Source organism: Mercenaria mercenaria, chromosome 6 (genome assembly GCF_021730395.1).
Source record: "Mercenaria mercenaria strain notata chromosome 6, MADL_Memer_1, whole genome shotgun sequence".
Lineage (NCBI taxonomy): Eukaryota > Metazoa > Mollusca > Bivalvia > Venerida > Veneridae > Mercenaria > Mercenaria mercenaria.
The window spans coordinates 56186693-56208541 of NC_069366.1; the positions used below are offsets into that span (position 1 = coordinate 56186693).

At 34.1% G+C, this 21849-nt stretch overlaps 1 protein-coding gene across 10 annotated transcripts in view; it reads left to right on the forward strand.

Annotated features, from left to right (window-relative positions):
- Positions 1-5653: 5653 nt before the first annotated feature.
- Positions 5654-21849, forward strand: part of LOC128557765 (uncharacterized) — a 31874-nt gene continuing 15678 nt past the window's right edge. For 2 of the 10 annotated variants that reach the window (XM_053545991.1, XM_053545994.1), the window contains exons 1-5: positions 5659-5982; positions 10851-10948; positions 14068-14179; positions 16411-16556; positions 18524-19984. In XM_053545991.1, coding sequence (XP_053401966.1) covers positions 10877-10948; positions 14068-14179; positions 16411-16556; positions 18524-19984 — 1791 coding nt within the window. In that variant the 5' untranslated portion in view covers positions 5659-5982; positions 10851-10876. Of the gene's footprint in view, positions 5983-6048; positions 6145-6446; positions 6510-10850; positions 10949-14067; positions 14180-16410; positions 16557-18523; positions 19985-21849 lie in introns of those variants that run through there. The other 8 variants (XM_053545986.1, XM_053545993.1, XM_053545995.1 and 5 more) reach the window with 8 other exon arrangements.

Consider the following 21849-nt stretch of genomic DNA (forward strand, 5'->3'; position numbering starts at 1 on the left):
AATAAAGTTAAATTTTGTCAGATATTTTATTAGAAAGAACGATTATTACGATATATCAATATCTCCACCCAGCAGTCTGCGCCTCGTTTTGGATAGCAATGAGCAGATACCTTTGCATGTAACCATGGAAAAGGGTCTAATAGCAATAGGCTTTGAAAGCGAACAGAATGGATCCTGACCAGACTGCGCGGATGGTCTGGATCCATGCTGGTCTCAAATGCACTACGTTGGTTTTCTCATGGTGCGGCTCAATTATATATGGACTGTTAGTATTATGTAAGACATAATGAAACATATGGAGAGGAAATTACATAATTTCGATTGTATGTATTGAAGAGAAATTTCATGGTATTACTTCTGACAGCAAACGTAATCAAAATACTATAAGAATCATTCACCATTTGAAGGTACAGAGTGGTATATCTGGCTCGAGGGTAACTGTTTATGCGGCAAAGAGACCCTGTCGAGTTATCGTGAAACAGTTATCCGAGAGTCAGATATTTCCATCCTCTCCTTCAACTAGTGATATATTCTTTTTCTTGCATGCTGTATTCTTTAATTTATAGAATATATAAAGCAAAACGAAGGTTTTCTCTTAATCACGATTTCATCATAGTGACGTATGAATTTACGCATTCATTCATTCATTTTTTTTTTGTTTTTTTTTTGAGGCCCAGATGGTAACCCCGTTTATTATCCCCGTAAAATGGTATAATAGGGGTCGGAGAGCCATCCACCTATTAACCTTACAATAATATATGGTTACAATATACAATATGAAATTATGAAATATGAAATAATATAGATCTCTAGTACAACAATATATATTTTAAACCTTACAGTATGTATGAATACTATATGAAATTATAACGTACAGCAATGTGTATTTTTTAAACTCCAGCAAATACATGTACATACACAGTAAATGCACAATTATATGATACACATGATATTTACTAGATATCAAAACAAAACCATACATATTGGAATTTCTCAGATAAAATGGATTTTTTTTGTTTGGAAGTGGCCCTTCAATGGACCTCAAAAAGGTTTTCCGAAAAAAAAATGAAAAGAATTTTAAGCTGCTGACCCCCTCCCCCCAAAAAAGGGGGGTGGGGGTTAAGATAAAAAAAAAATAAAAGGGTACCTTTCCCTGCTATCGCCAATTATAAACCCTTTATTTTACATTAGATGTGGGTAATTTGAAAAGTAGCAAATGTAAGTATTTTTATACAAATCTGTAATTCTACGTGTTAAGGTTTGGTCATATATTTAGTTTTTGAACTAGTTTTGATCAAACTTTTGATACTCTTTATTAAGTTTAGCTATATATTTCAGTGTTATGAATTTTTGTTTTAAATATTGAATAAACAATGGAATATTTAGACACTGTACACAATTTTCTTTAAACTTCGACTTATAAATGTAGTATTTAAGTAGCAATGATATAAAATTTCCTTTATGGTTATCTTTAGTATATGAGAAAAGAAATTGCTTTTCTTGTATATCTAAGACTATTTCATATTCATTTTTTTATCCAGTTTTTCACTTCTGTTAAATAATTTTTAACATATGGGCATAGATTGAATAAATGTTCAGTCGTTTCTCTCTGATTTTTACAGTAGGAACATATATTACTGTCGCTTTTTTTAATGACATATAAAAACGTGTTTGTAACAAGTATGTGTTGATTTATTTTAAACTGAAAATCTTTTAGCTTTACCGCTTTTATTGTCTGTAGATTTTTACAGTATTCCTTAAACTCTGACTCGGTAATTCCCATTGTTTGTATCCATTTATTTGGTACCATTATACTTTTCGAATCAACAAATATATCATAAAAAATACGGCTCCCTTTCTTTTCTTCAATCAATTCTTTTAGATAAGGATTTAAATACATATTGTTTTTATACTGAATTATATCATTTGCGTTTTGCCTTATTTTGTTTTTCCAATCTATGGGTATATTTGAAATAATGCGATGTAAATCTAAAAAGGTTCCATTTATTGTATAATTGTTTTTCAGACTTTCTAAATTCAAAAACATTACCTCATTATCAAGTAAATCTATTACATATACGATATTGTTACGATACCAATTCTCTATGTATTCCGTTTTATTTCTGAAATGGTGGTTATACCATAAAGGTGAGTACAGAATGTCTTCTAAATTGCTGATTTCACAACGTTCAATAAATTTACCCCAGCTATATAGAACATTTCGCCAAAAAGGATTTTGTATTTCCATAGCGAGTATTTTTGAATATTGCGATCCTAAAGAAATAGTCTTATCAAATGAAAATGTCAAAAGAGAGTTCCATGTATCACAGTTAAAAATAGCTAATCTTCTAATCCAACTAATTTTAAGACTTAAGATAAAAGCTTTGATGTTCACCATTCTCAGTCCTCCGGATTCTATATTTTCGACTGCGTTTACTCTTTTTTTATCTGGTCCGTTATTCCATAAAAAGTTATAGGCAATAGTTTCTAATTGTTTAATAAATTCATCCGAGGGATCGGGGAGTGATATAAATATATAAACGAACTTAGATAATACGAGGGATTTTAGAATACTTACTCTTCCAAAAAGGGTAAGTTTTCTTTTTGACCATACACTAAGGATGTTTCTACACATTTCAGCAAAATTTCATGTGCATTCAGATTCCAAATATCATAAACATTTGCAGAGAAACGGACACCAAGTATTTTAATGGGTTCTTGACTCCAGTCTAATGGTTGATCAGTGCATAACTTAAGTGCAGAGTTTCTTAATGAACCTATCCAGTAGGCTCTTGTTTAAAAAAAAAAAAAAAAAAAAAAAAAAAAATTGTAGGTATTAATTTGCCGTATAAACAATATAAAATCAGTCATTATGCTGATGACACCCAGATGTTTTTAAACGGGTTCGTTTAGAATCGTTAAGACACTGTTTGATAACACTTAATAACTTTTATACAATGTCAGGTTTAAAAATAAACATTCATTTATTCATAAAGATCACGTGAGTCTCCCCTGGGTGTAAGATGAGGTTTTCCAGTACAGGAAAAGCAACAGGAAAATTCTGCCCGGCTTGCAAGAAATAGAGGATGTTACATGAGTGTGGTTTTATTTTTCATATTGAATCTATTAACTTCGAGTACGGGAGGTCGTGGGTTCGATCCCCGGCCGCGTCATACCAAAGACGTAAAAATGGTACTAGTAGCTTCCTCGTTTGGCGCTCAACATTAAGAGGATAGTGCTAGGACTGGTCAGCCCGGTGTTAATATAATGTGACTGGGTGGGGTATCATGCCACGTGTCTACGGCGTGATAGTCCAGTGAGGCAGCACTATAAAGTTGGGCATTGTGCTCACTGTTACAAGTAGACACCCCCGTTTAAATGACTGAAAAAATGTTGAAAAAGACGTTAAACCCGAACACACCCACACTGAATCTATTAAACGAGTCAATACGAGGTTCTGCTGATTTTATTCAACGAGTTTAATAAATTCAATTCAATTCAATTCAAAATTCAGGCATTCGTGACTTGTTAGTTTTTCCTGCTGTTAACATCTATGTCACATCTGTGTCACTGTAGCTTTGGCAGTAAACGTTTGTTTCGTCGTACGTACCATATATTTAGTTGGAAACTGCATTGTTTCCCCGATAATTTTGTCCGCTGATATCCCTGCTACATAATTTGAACTGACATTCTTCACGCAAAGTAGACGTTTGGCACCAATGCTACACCGTAGAAATATAACATCATGATATTGGCGGTTTCGCGCGCTACCAGTATTGTTTAACACGGTAACATACGGTTTTTATCTTTTTATCTGATTATATTTCAAGCAACATATATAAATAACTTTATTACTTTCATATAGGCAATTACAAAAGTGGTTGACATCAAACTATGCGAAATTTTTAAATGAGAATTTAAATTCTGTTTAAATTCTATTTTGTAACATTATTCATTTTAATGAAACCGCTCGATATCTTATAAATACACGATTCATTTATCAAGGTTCAATGAACTGTCGTAATCAAAGAAGTGCTTCCTTAAATTATTTCTGAAAAAAGCACTAATTCTTATAATGACAGATCATTATGCCGATAATAAGAAGAGGAAGTAAAGACAAAATTGCGCCACATCAATTGAGCCGCACCATGAGAAAACCAACATATAGTGCATTTGCGACCAGCATGGATCAAGACCAGCCTGCGCATCTGCGTAGTCTGGTCAGGATCCAAGCTAATCGCTAACGGTTTCTCTAATTGCAATAGGCTTTGAAAGCGAACAGCATGAACCCTGACCTGACTGCGCGGATACGCAGGCGGGTCTGGATCCATGCTGGTCGCAAAGGCACTATGTTGGTTTTCTCATGGCGCGGCTCAATTATCTAACTGGCAGTATAGCTATTTCCGGGAGCACAAATGCCTGTTATCGTTCATTTTTCATATTATATCTGATTCATAATTTGTTTTACAATTCATCTTTATATATTTCTTTAAATTTAAATGGGATCTTCCTGGGCCGGATCTCCAATCTGAATTAACTGTCCCCCACCTCTGTGGGCTCGAAACTTCGCTAGGGGAAAAGCATTAATTTTATTTTCGAAGGCTATCTAAGCAGGGTGCTCTTCTTATATGTGCATAATGCTACTTTATAGATTGTTCTGTTATAGCACAGTGTGTTGCTAAAATGGTTTAATTAACACTGTATTTTACCTATTTTTTTTTTAAAATAAAAACATGAAAAATGGCTTTAATAGAATTGTAATGTCTATGTGTTTTCCCATGAAAACTAAAATTTCAGATTCCATTAGAAATGTGTCATAGAAACAAACTGATATGACTGTTTTTATGGGGCCTGAATCAATTGCAATTTTCATCCATTTTTACAACTTATACACATACTTTTCTGACTTCGGTGATATTGCATTGTCCCGAATGCATATTGATGATAATCCGAGTAATTGTTTTTTAAATTTTTTTATTATTTGCAGAACGCCGATATAATGGAACTGTTTTTAAGATTAAAACGACAAATCAGTTTTTACGTCTTCCTTGTTAATAGAATTGGAGTATACTGAACATTTTTCTAGTATGTGATCATTACAATATCAAATCAATGATTTTTTTTTAACTCGTTGAATGAAAGAGTATTATGCTCGCCAGAGGCTGGCGTAAAATAATCTTATTCAAGTGGCTTATTTTGTTCAAAATCATATAACCCTTAATAATACAATTATTTTGCTAAAAATGTCTGATAGATTTAAAAAAATAATTCTACTATCTGAGATGTATTTCAGCCATGCAATTATACCGAAATTCTTTATTATACCTGGAACGCTACCAATAAATTAAATGTAAGTATTCGTTAACACTTGTCTCTGAATACACATCTGATATGCAGTTTTGTTTCTAATATAAACATTTTTTTGCCTCTGATGCATGTCTTACATAATATCATAAACAATTATTGCTTATTATTTTAAACGTTAAACTGTATTGTGAAGTCAATGTATCCAGAGCGTAGTTTTCTGCTGTGTACACAGGTAGAGGGAGAACATTAGACTGGTATCTCCCACTGCCAAATACCCATTTTAGGCAGGTAGGTTCCAAGAATCTGCAGTGGAATGTTCCACTCTGCGCAGGGGAATCAGGCTAACCGCTATCCGTGCCAGTTTCACAGGTGAATCATTGAAAAGAATCTTCCAAACGTTTCGTAGCTATTTTTAATGTGTTATACATAGTAAAGGTTCTTTCATTATCCAGATTCTGGACGGTATAAACGTTCGTTTTCCTGTGAAATTATTTAAGTGCTTCAAGAAACTGTGGAGATACAAGCCCTCCCTGGATTTTAGTAAACCGTCCACGAATCAAAATCTCGTGCTCTCGTGACTTCGAACGCGACTTGAGCTGACACCTGGTTCGTTATCGTCTGCAGTGGTACCTCCATGCTGGATTAGCGTCTCCTGTTTCGCCATTTCGATTTTCTGTGAGTAAAATATTTGTTTGAATGTTTTGATAAGTAAATTGTTTTGCTTTTGTCACAAGTGCACGCTTAGATCATACTGTTGTAGATCTTAGACCCTTTGACAAATGTTTTAGTCAAAATCTACGATCATTCGAAAAATATTTGGATAAAAAATTCACCCTGGTAACTGTCGAATATTTTTGATAATTTAAAATATTTTACAGACGTATACTTAAAAAAAAAACAACGTTTAGGTGTTCTAATGTTTTATGATACTTTTTACTTTCAAAGAATCTCGTTTGATATCCATCTCTATGCATTGTCGCAAACGCGCTGTTTTCCATGCATTACATACATATCAGATCAGTTTGAATTTCAAAATTTAGTTTAAATAAGGGTCGGTACTACATGTATTTTACGTGTAGTAAAAAATAAGATCTTGTCTCAGCCATATAAAATCATTTTTTCGTTGCAATTGTTTTCAGCAGTGCGGATAAATAGTCTGCAAAATGTATTTCTATCACCCACATACTGGCAGATTCGAACAGGTAAATTTTGAGCTTTACACGTGCATCTTATTGTCCGTGCTTCGTTTGGAATATCTGCACGTGTCAGGAATAGTTGTAGATTGTTAAATTGGATGTTTTTTTGCTTTGAAAATACTCTGTAGTTAATTGTGCTTTGTTGGATTTAAGCTTTTTTCCACAGTTTAGATACGGAGTGGAGTGGAAGTTGTTCAAAGCTTGCTATGTGTGTTCAGTGTTTACGTAACCAGAGAAAACTTGTGTGTATGGATATATAATTAATATGACGACTTTGGAGTAAGGAAATTTTAGACGGATTTTCATAAGTGGAAATATCTTGGATATAATTATGATTCTGTTGTCAAGGAATATGAAATTCCATTGACGTGAGACGATATGTAATTAATAAGCCCGGCGTAAGTGATAAGTATTTTTTGCTGGCATTGCCTATTTCGCTACACAGAGGAGGCGTCAGGAGAATTTCTGGCTCTGAAGTGATTATTTACCTGAGATACGTAAACGGATCTGACTCAAGAGAAAAACTCTAAGGTTTTACATGCTGATCTAGCAAATACTTGTACCTCAAGATGACGAGTATAAGATAGATCAGAATAATATAATTCGACGTAATTCTCTTCCGAAATATCGTCTGCTGCCAACTGTATTTCGCGCTCCAAACTGCTGAGATTGATAGAAGTTGGAGATAATGATCAGCACGCGCTTGTTCTGCACGCGCACTTTGATCATTATCTCTAATATATAAATGCAAATTGCCTATCATGCAAATCTACTTACGGTGATGATAACGATATTATTGATGGTCAATTTATCAAGATGATCAGGGTTGTCTTTCACAATATATAGACGATTGTAAACAGATTGTCAGAATGACTTAGCAACACTTATCTGGAAAACTGCACATGCTCATATCAGTAATATACAAATGCAAAAAAATAATATTATCGTCTTGTGCGCAATAGTATCAAAGTTCTACATTTTATTAAGGTTCTGTTCAAAGGAGATACATACAATGAACTTAAAGGTATTCATAACTTTGAAGAGCTATAAAATAAATTATGTATTTTATCCTTCTTTGCTTTAATGCACTGGCTGTTCATAAAATGTCAGCTTCATGTCATATTGCTTCAGAAATAGTTCGAGAAAAAATAGTTCCATGCTAATAACGGGTCATAGCTATCATGCTTTAAGGTTAAAGTAATAAATATCATTGTTTCTTAAAGAGTTTGTTGAGGGTTACAGGAAATATTGAACATAAATTCGTTCAAAGCGTTTATAAATCTCCAGAATGTCAAATAAAAGCGCATTTTATGATAGGGTAAATGTCAAAGAATTAAAACATTATATATGACAATAAAGTGAAAAACTGCTGTGCTATCTTCTAACAAATTCATAAATGACAGGTGCAAATAGTGATTTGTAGGGACTTTAAACAATAATTATTTTGAAATGCATGTACCTATTTAAATTTTAGAGGATAATTTAAGAGAAAATCGGCCTTTGTTCCAACTTGATGTGAGGGCGAATTTGAAATATGATTCACGAACAAACATTTCTATTTCATTTAGTATGTCAATAAATCATCACTTAAATATAAATCTTCGCATATATTTCTTAGATTCATACGAGGTGCAAAAACGTCACATACTCCTGGTAGTAGACTAGCCACTAGACAGATAATAAAGAATTTGTCACAAAATTAAAAAAAAATGTGATTTTTTAAAATTTATGTTATTGTGACAAATGCCAGTCTAATTTACAGAATTTCTCAGAGAACTGATTCTAATATGATATTGGAACTAAGATATAGACTGGCTATATTCACAATTTTAAAAATAAAAATTCAAAAATCTATATCACAGTCTACCTGGTAGCAAGTTCTTTGGATGTTGAGACCCTTCTTTAAACAGACATTTTTACAACTTATCATACATAAATAACAAAAGTATATTGGTTAAACATTTTTTTAAAATAAAATTTAATGTTTTAAAATTTGCTATATGAGCTTTTAGTTACTCTCTGATATGAGAAAGAACAGATGACTGTTTCATCTTCCTTATTTAATATTGAAAATATTAATTCGAGACGAGAACAATAGCTTATTGTTGCTATATATAGACTTTCTACTTTAGCATCTGATGCTATTGTATATAATGCTATGCAAAAAACTGTTGCTTTCATGTGAATGTGGCATTCACAAGCATAATTTTGTACCAAGTTAACAAATTTTCATTACTATTCGATAGTATTCTATGTTTCATACTGTTGTAATTTTAACAAAGGAAATGTATCTTCGTGCAGAAATTCGGTAGTTGACCTTTTAATAAAAGTGTCATCAAAAATAGGTAGAAGATTTCCAAGTATCTCAGAAATGTCTTAGGAATAATTAATAGCTTTCATAATAATGAGTAGGACAAGTTGTTTAGCTAAGTGTCTGAGAAACTTTGCTATCAAATACTTGATATTTGTGGTATACAGAGCGAAAAAAAAGAGCAAAATCAGCAAAACATATAAAATGCACCTAGAAACAGCGATATAAATGTAAAACCTAGAAATCAGGCCCTATAAAGTATAAAGTTTAAACCCTTCAATTCTGGTGTAATTACACATCTGACATTAATAAGATTCTTACAAAATTAGAGTCAAAACCGGATCAAATGCAAAAATGTTAAGTATAAAAAGTAAACTTTTGAAGTTTTTGCTCTTTAAGAAAATACCAAGTATAATATATAATCTTGCATTTTGCTCAATTATATGTCAGATTTTTTTCCAGCAATGTTTCCATGAATTAAGTAAGGTTAAGCTATGTAGAGGAAGTATATGTTACCCCTTAAGGCTTCTGTCTCAGCATGTTATTTAGCGAGGATAAGATAACGAAATTGTGCAGAATGTGCAAGTTGGCAATGTTATATGATATAATGATACCGTAATCAGATAATTGAGTAGCAGGCCGGGATCCAGAAATTTTTGTTGGGGACAAGTTCAAGGTGAAGGTCAGATTAGCGCCGAGTCGGGACAGGCACGAGTGGGTACCCTTCCTGTAAATGGGGTTATGGGTCTCCACCCCCCCCCCCCCCCTTCTTAAGTTGTTTTAACACATGTATGTAACGGTGGCCTCAGGTGCATATTTTATATATATATTGAGTACCAAAATACCATTAACATACATTTGTAAGGACCTCATTGTAGACATCATTTTTGTTAGAAACCACAATGCTGCGCAACCTCTGGTAGTAGGTACGAATCAAACTCCAGTAAGTGGGTTCAGGGGGTCACCAGTGCAAACGTTTAAAATACAGGTTTAAAATGATGGCATCCGGTGCTTTTTGGGTCTAAACTTTGATTACTAAAGGACACTTCTTAGCCGGAAGGGGAGAGAGAGTGAGAGAGAGAGAAAGGGAGGGTGGGGGGGGGGGCACGGGCCCCCACCCCTGGATCTGAGCATGTAGTAGGACATTTATTAGAGGCATTTTACAGTTAAAAGTACAAATTAGGACGCAAAATTTGCAAAAAACAAAGATTGCTTGTTCACGTAACTTATAACATATCTCCCAATCATTGTTTGGTATCATGGTCAATAGCACTGTTTCAAATATTTTGTTAGAATTTGGAAAACGAACTGTTTGTGTTTTAAATGTAAAATAAGATTGAAATGTTTAAGTTATGTGTAACGTTTGGCTACTATTTCAGATCACGATAATTGGTTTGTTGCAATCTATTGCATAAAAAAATCACAAAAACTGTGGGGGAAAAACGGTCTATATTATATTAGCCAATGTGACCGATAGACTTCCCGCTTCCACCTCCACAAATCAAATATATTAACTATAAATTAGGGCGTATGTACAGTAATTGAGTAACACAAACTTTTTTGGCAGACATGAAGACAACTTTTCGCGAAATTACAGTGATAGAAACGGAATGAAGCAAATGAAATGGCAGCTTAGAGAGCTTACACGTAGATAGCATGTTTACAGAAATATTAACTAAACAATTTCTGTAATGCAGCAGAAATGGTATTTGAAGAATCTACCTGAAGAAAATTGTATATAATAGGCAGCATTCTGGCAAAAGTTTCATGATAAAATTTGATCAAAATCAGTTCATAAGGAATATGTTTTTTTTTTCAATTTTCAGTGGGGTGGAGGGGGGGGGGGGGGGTGTTGACGAGGGAAACAGCATTTTACACGTCATAGAATGTTGTTGTTTTTTATCTCGGTTACGGGTTACACTGAGCACGTATAGATAATGTTTTTTACCTGTAACAGATGTTTTCACTAACCAAGGATACTAACAAAGTACGTTCTGTTTCTAATTTGTTCGTTCATGTTTGTTTTGCTCACGCAGGTTAGGCTATAATACGGGCGGGAACCATGGTTAAAAGGAGGTCCCGATTTATGCCCGGCTTCCAGTCCCGCTTTATGCCCGCTCCAAGACCACTTCCGGTAAGTCATATGCAACTAACATAGGTTTTATGTTGCAAATATATGTGAAATACTTTTTCATTTTCTTATTATTGTCTTTTGTCCTTTTTACAGCCTCTATATTTCGTCTAATTAAAAAAAATCTTCTTCATTTGTACGCATGCGTAGGTTTCTGTTTTCAACTTTATTTTAATTAATTTGTGAAAAAAGAAATTTCTCTGTTTATATGTTTATCACTATTTATGCAAAAACCTGTGTCAAGTTTGGCCGTTGTTGTGGAAAAATCTCTGTACAATTAAAGTTCCTAAATTTCAAACAATTAATTATGTATAGATTCAGGAAGGTCTAATACGTATTAGTTGTTCCAGAAAAAACTACATGTAGATCTCTATATCTGAGAAAAATATATTGCGTAACAAATTAGTTCTTTTATAAATATATATTAGTGATAGACTGTGTATATAAGATTTTGCTCGCCGAGGCTTTTTTATTGGTATAAATATAGCTCAGTTGTGCTTTAGTAGTAAGTTCGTGTCTATTTAATTATGCACGTATTTTGTTTGTGTGATGCTTTGAAATGTGTTTATTGGCTGACTAATCACCTAGATATATTCTTTAGTACAAATAGACTAGAGATATTTGTTTATCAAAGAGATACTGTAATTTACCGTGCCAAACACAAAACGGTTTTTGGACAGATGCCCTATAATGATGCAGAATTTTTATGCAAGTTTTGGCTTAATTTTATTGATATTAAAAATCTAATCAAAAGCGCAAAACACAATGCAATGTCTTTCACTGTTTTACAAGACTTTTGCGCATCCTCCTGTCTGTTACTTTATTCTTTAGTTTTTGCTGACTCAGAACGAATGAATGCCGTTTCTTTTTATTAGCAATTACAAAAAACGCAAATGATAATTCCAGACTTCTTCAGGCAAGACAATGAATGCCAGTGTTTTAAGCAGAGATGTGCAAATAGGAGTTCAATAAAGGTGTTTTCATTAGATATAATTTCATTTAAACAGACTGGTAATAACATTCCGAAAAAAAGCAAAGGAAAGCCATGCTTAAAGCATCACCAGTTAAGACTAGTTAGTGTTTATACTGGAATACAATGAATATTCTGCCAAATAATGACAAGCTTTTGCCTGTACTTGAGCCACAAAATATTCGTTCAAGCGGTTTGATGTTAATTTGACAAGATTTTCACCAAGACACATCACATAAATTTCTCTACATTGCACTCAGTCATTTTATCTTTATGTACTGGCATCAACATAAATAATAGTTACAGCAGATGTTTGCATATTTGATATAACGGTTGAAACCATCTCTCAAAACTGCTTTTCTCGAGTACATACATTGACAGGTTGTTGTGAACCATAATTTGGTATATGCTAACAGCGGGGATATACCAGTGCTGCATTACATACAACATACATATACATTGTTCCCCAGTAAAGGTAGCTGGCAAGGATTCAAAATCTAAACAGATCCAAGGTGAAAACAAACATTACATCTCTCCACAAGTTATTGGCAAGAATCTTTTGTTGAAGGAAACGCTAGGTACATAATTAAGAGAAAGGTGATATGTATATTTAGAACTTGGAATTCTGTACCTGCTAAAGAACAATGGACTTGCGGCAATGTTTTGCAGAACATAATTAATGTATAGAAGGATACTTCTCGTTCTAATCAATGTAACATAAAGCCAAGTGGTCATTCCAGTTCAAGGTCATACTCAGGAATTTACATTTTACGCGTAAACAAAACAAACATCGCAATATCTTAAGCTAACATCAGAGAATGCTGGCCAGACAAGGATTTTTTTCCAAAGACCGATGAAATAGATTTGATGAAAAGTTCAAAAAAAATATCTGTTATGCTGCATACTCTGTTTTGATTTTTCTGACCCGAATTATAGAATCAGAACAAGGTCAACTAACCTAGAACATGTAGGAATATTCAGTTCTTTGTTTATATGCTGGTATATTAGTAGACGGAGCACATGTTTGTTCTAAAACCTGAATTCTTTAGGATAATCATTATGCGTCTTTTCTATCTGTGAAATATAAATCATTAATCAACAATCATCTTGCCTTTGTAGAATATTCTATTTAATCTCGATTTGTCTGTTCACTGTGCGATAGTTGCATAAGATTCTTTTTCATAAGCTATTTTTGATAGCGATAATGCATTTGTCTGTTTTTAAAAAAAACTTTATGTCTAATATGGCGTCTTGCTCATTGTTTCATAGTTTCTAATACCAACTTAGTCTGATTCAAACATTACCAGCATGCTTGGAAATAACTTAAGGCTACTAAAATACCTAGGTGTAAACTTTGTATTTATTACTTATTTCTGAAATATCATTACCGCGCACTCCCTTTTCTCTGTCATTCCTTAAAAGTTAAAATTGTACCCTGTTTATTACATGAAATAGAGTGATATTGTTTGTTTAAAGGAAAACTAAGCGTGACTATCTTACAGTATATCATATTGCAAAAAGTGTCAATTCTCTCATTTAGACAAGTTAATATGCACATTTAGTTTAGAAATACCTCTCATGCATTTCCTAGTTTAGTACTTTGTAAGCATTCTAAATGTTTAACATTCATGCGACATCATGGCGGCACATTCAAGAAAACTCACGTACTTATCAGTCTTAAAATTAGTACAAGGTTTTCCCATGTCACATATTGCGACATGATGACACAAAACTAAAACAGCCAACCAATATTGGATATTCCCAGTAGTCTTCTTTTTGTAAGTTGATAATCCGGCTCCTAACTTTTGTCATCTAAATATTGTTCAGTATAATAAGATTTAGTATGTGGTAAAAGCAAAGAAAGTCCAGAACAGAAAATAAGTGTATTTTGTTATGTAGACAAGTTTATGTAATGTTCTATCCTAACCGACGTAGTTCAACGTTGTTCAAGTTAGCAACGTTCTGAAAACAATAAAATAACTTATGCGATATAAATATACTTATAAACACCAGATAAAAGGTAATGTTTCCCTCTCCAAGTCAGATAAAGTCTATTTTTTTTTGGTCAAAGTTTTAACATGTTAGCAGTAAAAACATGAATTTCTTCTTCTATAATTATCAGAAATTGTATTTATAATTTTTTCAATTACAGAGCACGAGGTCCTCAGTGCGCGCGACAACATTTGCCCCGGTCAGTTCCAGATACGCATATGACGATATCTATGTTCCCCACAGACCATCTGTGCTTCCACACTACTCATATGGTATGTATTCATGTTCTGTATTTTGTAACTCCTCGTTGTATTCTTCGTATGTCTTATATTTTATTTAATGTTCTATATCTTAACTCACCGTCATGTTCTTCGTATGTCTTATATCTTATTTGTCATGTTCTATATCTATACTCGCCGTCATGTTCTTCGTATGTCTTATATCTTATTTGTCATGTTCAAACTCAGCGTCATGTTCTTCGTATGTCTCATATCTTATTTTTCATATTCTATATCCTGTAGCTCACCGTCAAGTTCTTCATATGTCTCATATCTTATATTCATGTTCTATGTGATGTATTTCACCGTCGTGTTCTACGTATATCTTATATCTTATTTCATGTTCTATGTCATGTATCTCATCGTCATGTTCTACGTATGTCTTGTACTTTATAATTCATGTCCTATGTCATGCATCTCACCGTCATGTTCTAAGTATGTCTTATACTTTATAATTCATGTTCTATATCATGTATCTAATCGTCATGTTCTACGTTTGTCTTTCATCTTATATTCATGTTTTGTATGTTGTATCTTACCGTCATGTTCTTTGTCTGTCTTGTATCTTATTTTTATGTTCTTGATATGCAATACTTATTCAACGTATTTCTGAAATCACGGATGTAGTTTTCATATTTCATTATTTATAGTTGTTTACCATATCATTCGATATATAGAGTACAAAGTCATGTTACAAACAAGGTCGGTATCAGAACATCTTTTACATAGTGAAAAGGTCATTTCACACATTACATCATGCAATGTATTTTTCAGCGATAACCGATAGTCTAGATGTTCATGATTTATCTAAATTAAAGGAAATTATGGACATTTAAACGTTTGAAAAAGATAACAGTATTTTTTGTTTATATAGCAGTGTAAAACTAAGTGTGAAATAAATTTATTGTTAGAAAAAAATACTTAAACTGTAGTTCTTTAATTCTGATAAAAATAAGTCTCTATTTCACTAACAAGAATAATAGGATGTTTATTCAGTACAACCAAAACTCAAGAATGCATAACAAATTTTAGGTTTCATTTTAAATTTTCTACAATTTATTACTAAAACATTTAATGCTTTAAAGTCTTTACCGGCCAACTGCTGTTGATCCAGTATAATTAAAAACTGTATCGAGATAGTTAAAACCATTAACTACTTCTAATCGGTTTCCGTTATATGTAAAAACTTCATTTTCAAGCAGACCACCTCGTTTCCGAAACACAGTAGCTTTAGTTTTATGTGCATTAACCTCTAGACTCCAAGTTTTACAATAAGTACACAGCAATTCTATACTTGTATTTATTTCCTAAGGAGACTTGCCAAGAATAACCATGTCGTCAGCAAATAACAGTAAAATAAGTATAATATCATCAAAATATCATCAAAAGAAAGCACTGGTGATATTACCTCCCATTGTCGTAATCCTACTACGTATTAATGAGTCAGAGTATGTATTACATGATCGAACACATGATTTAACCTTTTCATAAATACCTTTTATTATTCTAAAATTTTACCATAAATACCAAGCTTATATACTTTAAGCCACAGCGCATTTCTATAATACAGTCATACGCCATTTTTAGATCCACAAAAACACTGTATAGTCTTTTTAAGAAAACAAAGAGTCTGAATAAAGACATAACCATAGCCGTTCCTTGTCGTTTTTATTTGGAGTCCGATTTTGAAAATTCTTTCAACGTTATGAACTTGTACAATAAACCATGTTCAGTCTTCAGTCATTCAGACACTATTTAAGAAATCAGATGGTGCCTTTTGAGCTTAATGGTAAAGGAAGTCCTCAGGGTTTCCAATGGGCATTATTAGGCAGAAACATTCGCAGGACTCAAATAAAAAAGATTCGAACCAACAGTTTAAAGGAAGAAATTCCACAGCATTAACCACTCACCAGCACGCCAGTTGAATCTACAAATCGACAATGTAGCATCTTCAAAAGTGTATCCAAAGGTGTTTACTTAAGCTGTGATACGGTAATTGGAAAACGAAATACCAAATGCATCAAAATAGACACATACTTTAAAAATATATATGATGAATTAACATATTTTGTCGGGTGTAAAGTGCCTCATATGGACCAGTTTCTATGATAGTATGGTCTGTTTTATTATTTGTTTACCATTGTCAACCCCCCAACTACTGACAGTGTGTTCAAAATTTCAATAAAGAGCATAATGTATTTTTCTAATTAATGAATTTCTTACAGACACATCAGGGAGCGAATATGCAACAGCGTCGGATATCAACCGGGAGCTAATCATGTCATCTGCAGCCATGGAGGACAACTTCGACATCTCGGCAAGGTCTAGACAGAGAGACAAGGACGTTCTGGCAGCCGCAAACAGAGCTATCGTGAGTACTCTGCAATTGTAAAACATCGCAATAAAAACGACCATCCTGTTTAAAGGGATCTTTTTCTCAAAAAGCTTTTTCTGTTTTTGACATATTTTTCATTAAATCTGTGCTATTTCATGAAATATGCACGAAATGCACATGCAGTTGTACGATTTTGTAAACTGCTTATAAAATGGAAATTTGAAGTATTTAAACGGATGATCCTTTTTAGCTGTAATAACTATCTGTTCAGTTAAAAAAGGAATTTGGAGGTTAGTTGGTCGACAGGCGAAGGGAAGTAACCTTATATATGTTTGATAAAATAACGTGTTTTGAATCGAGAAATATATTATCAGGAACAAAGAGGAACTGTCAATAGATTTTTATTTCGTTTTTGAAATAAAATATAAATTACTACATAAATCTTCTACACATAAATAGTTCGTAACACGTCATTTAAAGCACGAGAGTCATCTTACACCCCGGAGTGTAAGGATTTTTCCAGCACCGGTAAAAAGACCGGAAATCCCCGTCTGGTATGCAAGAAATCAAGAGATTTAACATTTTTCTGAAATGTTAGATATTCTACATTTAGAAAATTTCAAGTATTATCACTACGTCACAAACAAAAATTCAAAGAATACAACATATTCAGATGTTTTATTGTGTATATAATTATATCTATAATTTATTCATCTAGTATATGTGTTGTATTTTTCTTTCGAGTCCACACGTGAATGCATACACTCACTGGTATTTATTGTTCATATTTAACAGGGTAGTTCTGAAATAAATATATTGTTACCGAAATGTCATACATACCTCGTCAATGACGTACTAACATGTCATATACATACGTGATCAGAAGACCTATTGTATTAAGTCATTTAAAAATAGGACGACCAACAGTAATTGAACAAATTGTTTGCGTTTTTTACTCATTGTTATTGTTATCAACGGTGTAGGAAGGTGATAATTCAATTTTCGTAAATGTATATTACAATAATTAATATTTATGATTCTTAACAACATTAAAACCGATTTCTGATTATATGTTATGACTAACTAACGCTGCGAAGTAAATATATTGAAATATTTTCAGTATTGCCTTTACAGAGTAAGTAAAAGAGTTTCCAAGACTCCCATGCCCAGTTATTATTGCATTTATTTTAAATATTTTTGTTAACGTGATAGATCGTACGATTACGTAGACTCTGTATGCGATTTCGGCATTTTCCGGCTTGATCGGAAATTCATACGCTTGTATTAGCTGCAAAAAGTGCCGAAGAATGCCGAGACAGCATGCGAACATTCGTAATTGTACAAAAATTGCCAGTTTTCATTACGGATTGAATTCCTAAAACAGTTTCTTTCTCTCTTGTAAAATGAAACTATTCACATGATAAATTGCTTTTGAGTCATAACATTTAACTATACTTTTATTTTAATGTTTATTTTCTTTTGTAATATTTATGAAAGATGTTATCTGTTTTGATCATGAGCTCCAAGTGATCAATACATATTTTCATTGTGTGTTTCCTTTCATGACACGAGTGCATCCAGGTAAAACCCTCCTGTTCCTATCTTTCCATCTGCAATACACCTTCCCAAAACCTTGAACTAATTTATATCTTGAGGAACATACAACTTTTATCTTTAGATGATCTTTCTTCGTATCATCCTCTATTTCTGATCGATCCTGCCAACGTTTATATCCTTTGTCAAAAGTTATTCTGTTTATATTTTATATTTAAAACAGTTTTACATAGTTTCCCAAATTTTGTTCTCGTAGTGTTCTGACATGACCCAGTAATAATTTATTCTAGATGTAACCATCCAAATTCACTTTACCATCTTCATTTCCGGAGTGCCATGCGATATCATTTGGATTGTGTTTGATCATATTTTCCACTGATAAAATCTATAAAAAAAGTTTTGTTTTGCTTCGCTATTCAATCGAAAGATGTTTAATTTACTGTGTACAGAGTACCCCTGTGGAAACACCAACACTAAATGAGCCCTTGCAATCCAGCGCTGATACCACGGGCTATACAAGACGACGATCGACAGCCAGGCGCTCCAAAGCACCACGCTCAAATAGTGTACCACCAAAACGACCAACATACACAACCACCACCACAATTCTACCTTTAGATTTAAAAGCATCTGATCCACCAAAACCATCAGCATATCTCAATTATTCAAAAACATTGGACAACATCAGACAATTAAGAGGCGGCACATATGATCCCATGTACTCTGACACGGTTCGAACATCATTTTCACCTGCACGCGATCTCTCGCCTTATAGAACGGAATCGCCATTTAGATCTTTATCGCCATACAGATCTGTCTCGCCATATCGGGATGTATCACCATATAGAGACACGTCACCTTCTTTATTAGAAACAAGGTCGCGACTGGTAAAAAAACGACATAAACCGCCGCGAGTTCTTGCTTCGAAGAGAAGGGTGGGAAACTATTATGACCGTCTTTTGTCGAAAAAGTCGAAGAGTGGTAAAGAAGGAAAATATTGGCCGTATATTGACGTTGAAGATATCGATAAAGAAAGTTTAGGCGATATATTAAGTGATACAGAGCAAGATTCTACAGGCAATATAAATTCTGGTTACCACTATGACTACGTTATAACAGGTGGTGATGATGGGTTAGGTGGATCTTATGAACCAGTAACTTATTCGTATAATTACGAACCTGAATCAGACATTCCGGATGATTACGTACCTTTTAGGCCTAGAGCAAGGGTTGTAAGTCCTGAGCGCGACTATTCACAAATGTCAATATTACCTTACCTTCCGGCTCGCGATCCTTCTAAAAATACGGCGCAGGACGATATTTCATTTAATGCAGTTGTAGCCGCTTCGGCTGCAAGAGCGCGAAGAGCATTAGAAAATATTAATTGGAACGAGTATGAAAGTGCCGGCCTCGTTCTGAGTGTAGAAGGGGAATATACGCCTCCTTCAGAAGAAGCCGCGTTAGGGTTTCGGTATGTCAGCCGCCCAATTATGCTTAAGATACCCGCAAGTCAGAGAGTACGCGCATCTGATTCCGACAATGCATTTACCAAATATATGACGGATTTACAAAAATTCAGGGAGGGTATACGTGCGCGTTTAGAGGACGGCTACAAGGCGATATCGCGGGAGACCGCCTCATGTATTGCACCCACACTACCAGCAATTACATCATCATCATACACATCAATGTACACTCGACCAATCAGAAAACCATATCGATCACGCCTGACGGAAGACACAGGATACAAATATGGGCACAGCTTAGAGTTATATCCCCTGTCAAGTGGATCAAGTTCAAGGTCATTGACGTCATCTGATGATCTTCCACATTCGGGGTCTATCAAACTGTACGACTCTAAACACGAAAAATACGATAAATTAGGGACTTTGGCGAGAGTCGAAATTAAGGTATAATATATTTTGGTGTCCTGAATTTCCCGAGTGGAAATACTTTCCCATATATATATATCCAATGATGGCCGCCTTTAACATTTCCAGTTACGCATTCCACAAATGCACGATGTAATCACCTTCTAACAAAGATTGATTGTATACATTTTACTTCGCGAAGCTTCACTAGACAAGTGAATTTTTGTTAGTAGCGTTCTAATGCGAATGTATAATATTCCCAAGGTAGTTTAGGTATGACTACTTCAGTTTGTTCAATTTATATCTATTATATGGAAAATACCCATGAGAATAAAACATGGCATTTCGATGTGATTTTCGTTTGAATTTTTACTGGGTCCTGTTCGGGGGCACTACGAATGCAAAAAAGAGGATACGCTTAACCACCATTACAAGCATTTGCTTAATTTTCAATGTCTTTGTTTCACTTGTCACCACTTTCTAACACTATATCAGGTGGACACAGAAGTTCATTCCACTCCAAAGGGCGCCGTTGCAGCTATGCGAGTAACCAGAGGTCAATCATCACCACCAGCTCCTACTAATGTTACAAGGACTAAGGTACACGTAGCAATTGCACGTGCTAGTCCTAGCAAGTTAAGGTACAGCGTACCACCAGCCTCGGTTCCACACCGTCGTCCGCGCTTTCCGAGGGTTACAGTTAGGCCTCGTTATAGATACTGGTTCCCCGCTCGTGTATCTGGAAACCAAAAGCCAGTTAAGATGGCGCGGGAGCCATCGCCGGATATAGAGGGGCTTAGACGCGCTCCGCTTTCACTTTTAGCGTACCTCCGCAACCTCGAATTGGCGCTACTGAGTGAACATAATAGACCTCGCTCAACTTATGTGCCAGTTCGATCAGCTTATAAAAAGGTGAAATGGACATGATGAAAAAAGCTCTGTGTTGCCTTCATCGTCTTGTTCAAGAATGGTTAACGTCTGCTAAAAAAAGCTTGTCTGTTTCGCTACAGTTACGCCGAGCAAATCGTGTATTTCTTTGTATGAAGCTTCGTCGCTGTTTAGCTTGTTTCTATTAACGTGCCTTTTGAAATCCAAAGTGCCCTGCTAAACAATTTTGAAACATATCAAATTCAAATCAGTTAATACGACATTGTTGTATGTTTTCTTCTCATGGGGCGTGAAAATTGACATAGTTATTGTTGTGACGTCAAGCTTTAGCATGTTACAGCTTTATTAATCACTGTACTGCACATAAAGATGTGTAAGAGGTTATCCATTTCACTACAAATGCACTTTTTAACACAGTTGATTAGCCGAGGCGGCCATCGATTGCTTGCAGTTTGCATGGTTTTAGATGCATGAAGTTGCTGGTGTGCCTATTGTTGTTGGTTGATATTCAGACTTACAGGTATGACTTGATATGGAAGATAACAAAAAAGACACCAGGTGAAATGTGCAGAATCCTGTTTTGAATATCGCTTTGTTTGAGCTAATTTTAAATCTGTATCTGGGAATGATATCAAAGTTTAATAATGGGTTTATATCCAAGACCAATGCACTGAGTTCATTAGCTACGCACTATTCATTGTTGCGTCTTTTTTGTCATCACTTCATTGCAGTGCTGAATCTTCCGTTTCGACAAAACTTCTTTGTCAGTAAAACTATAAATACTGCTTCTTATAAATATTAGATTTCGTACCTTTTTAACTTTGATAAACTAAATTCAAGTAAAAGTTTGTTCATAAACGTATACTTTGGTTTAAAACAATGATAAAATTGGCAAAAATACGCTCAGTAGAAAACCTTATGTCACACATTTGGATGAGATCAAATAACTCTATTAATATTGAAGAGCAGTAAAATCACATTGATATACAACGTATTGACATGCACACAATATAGTG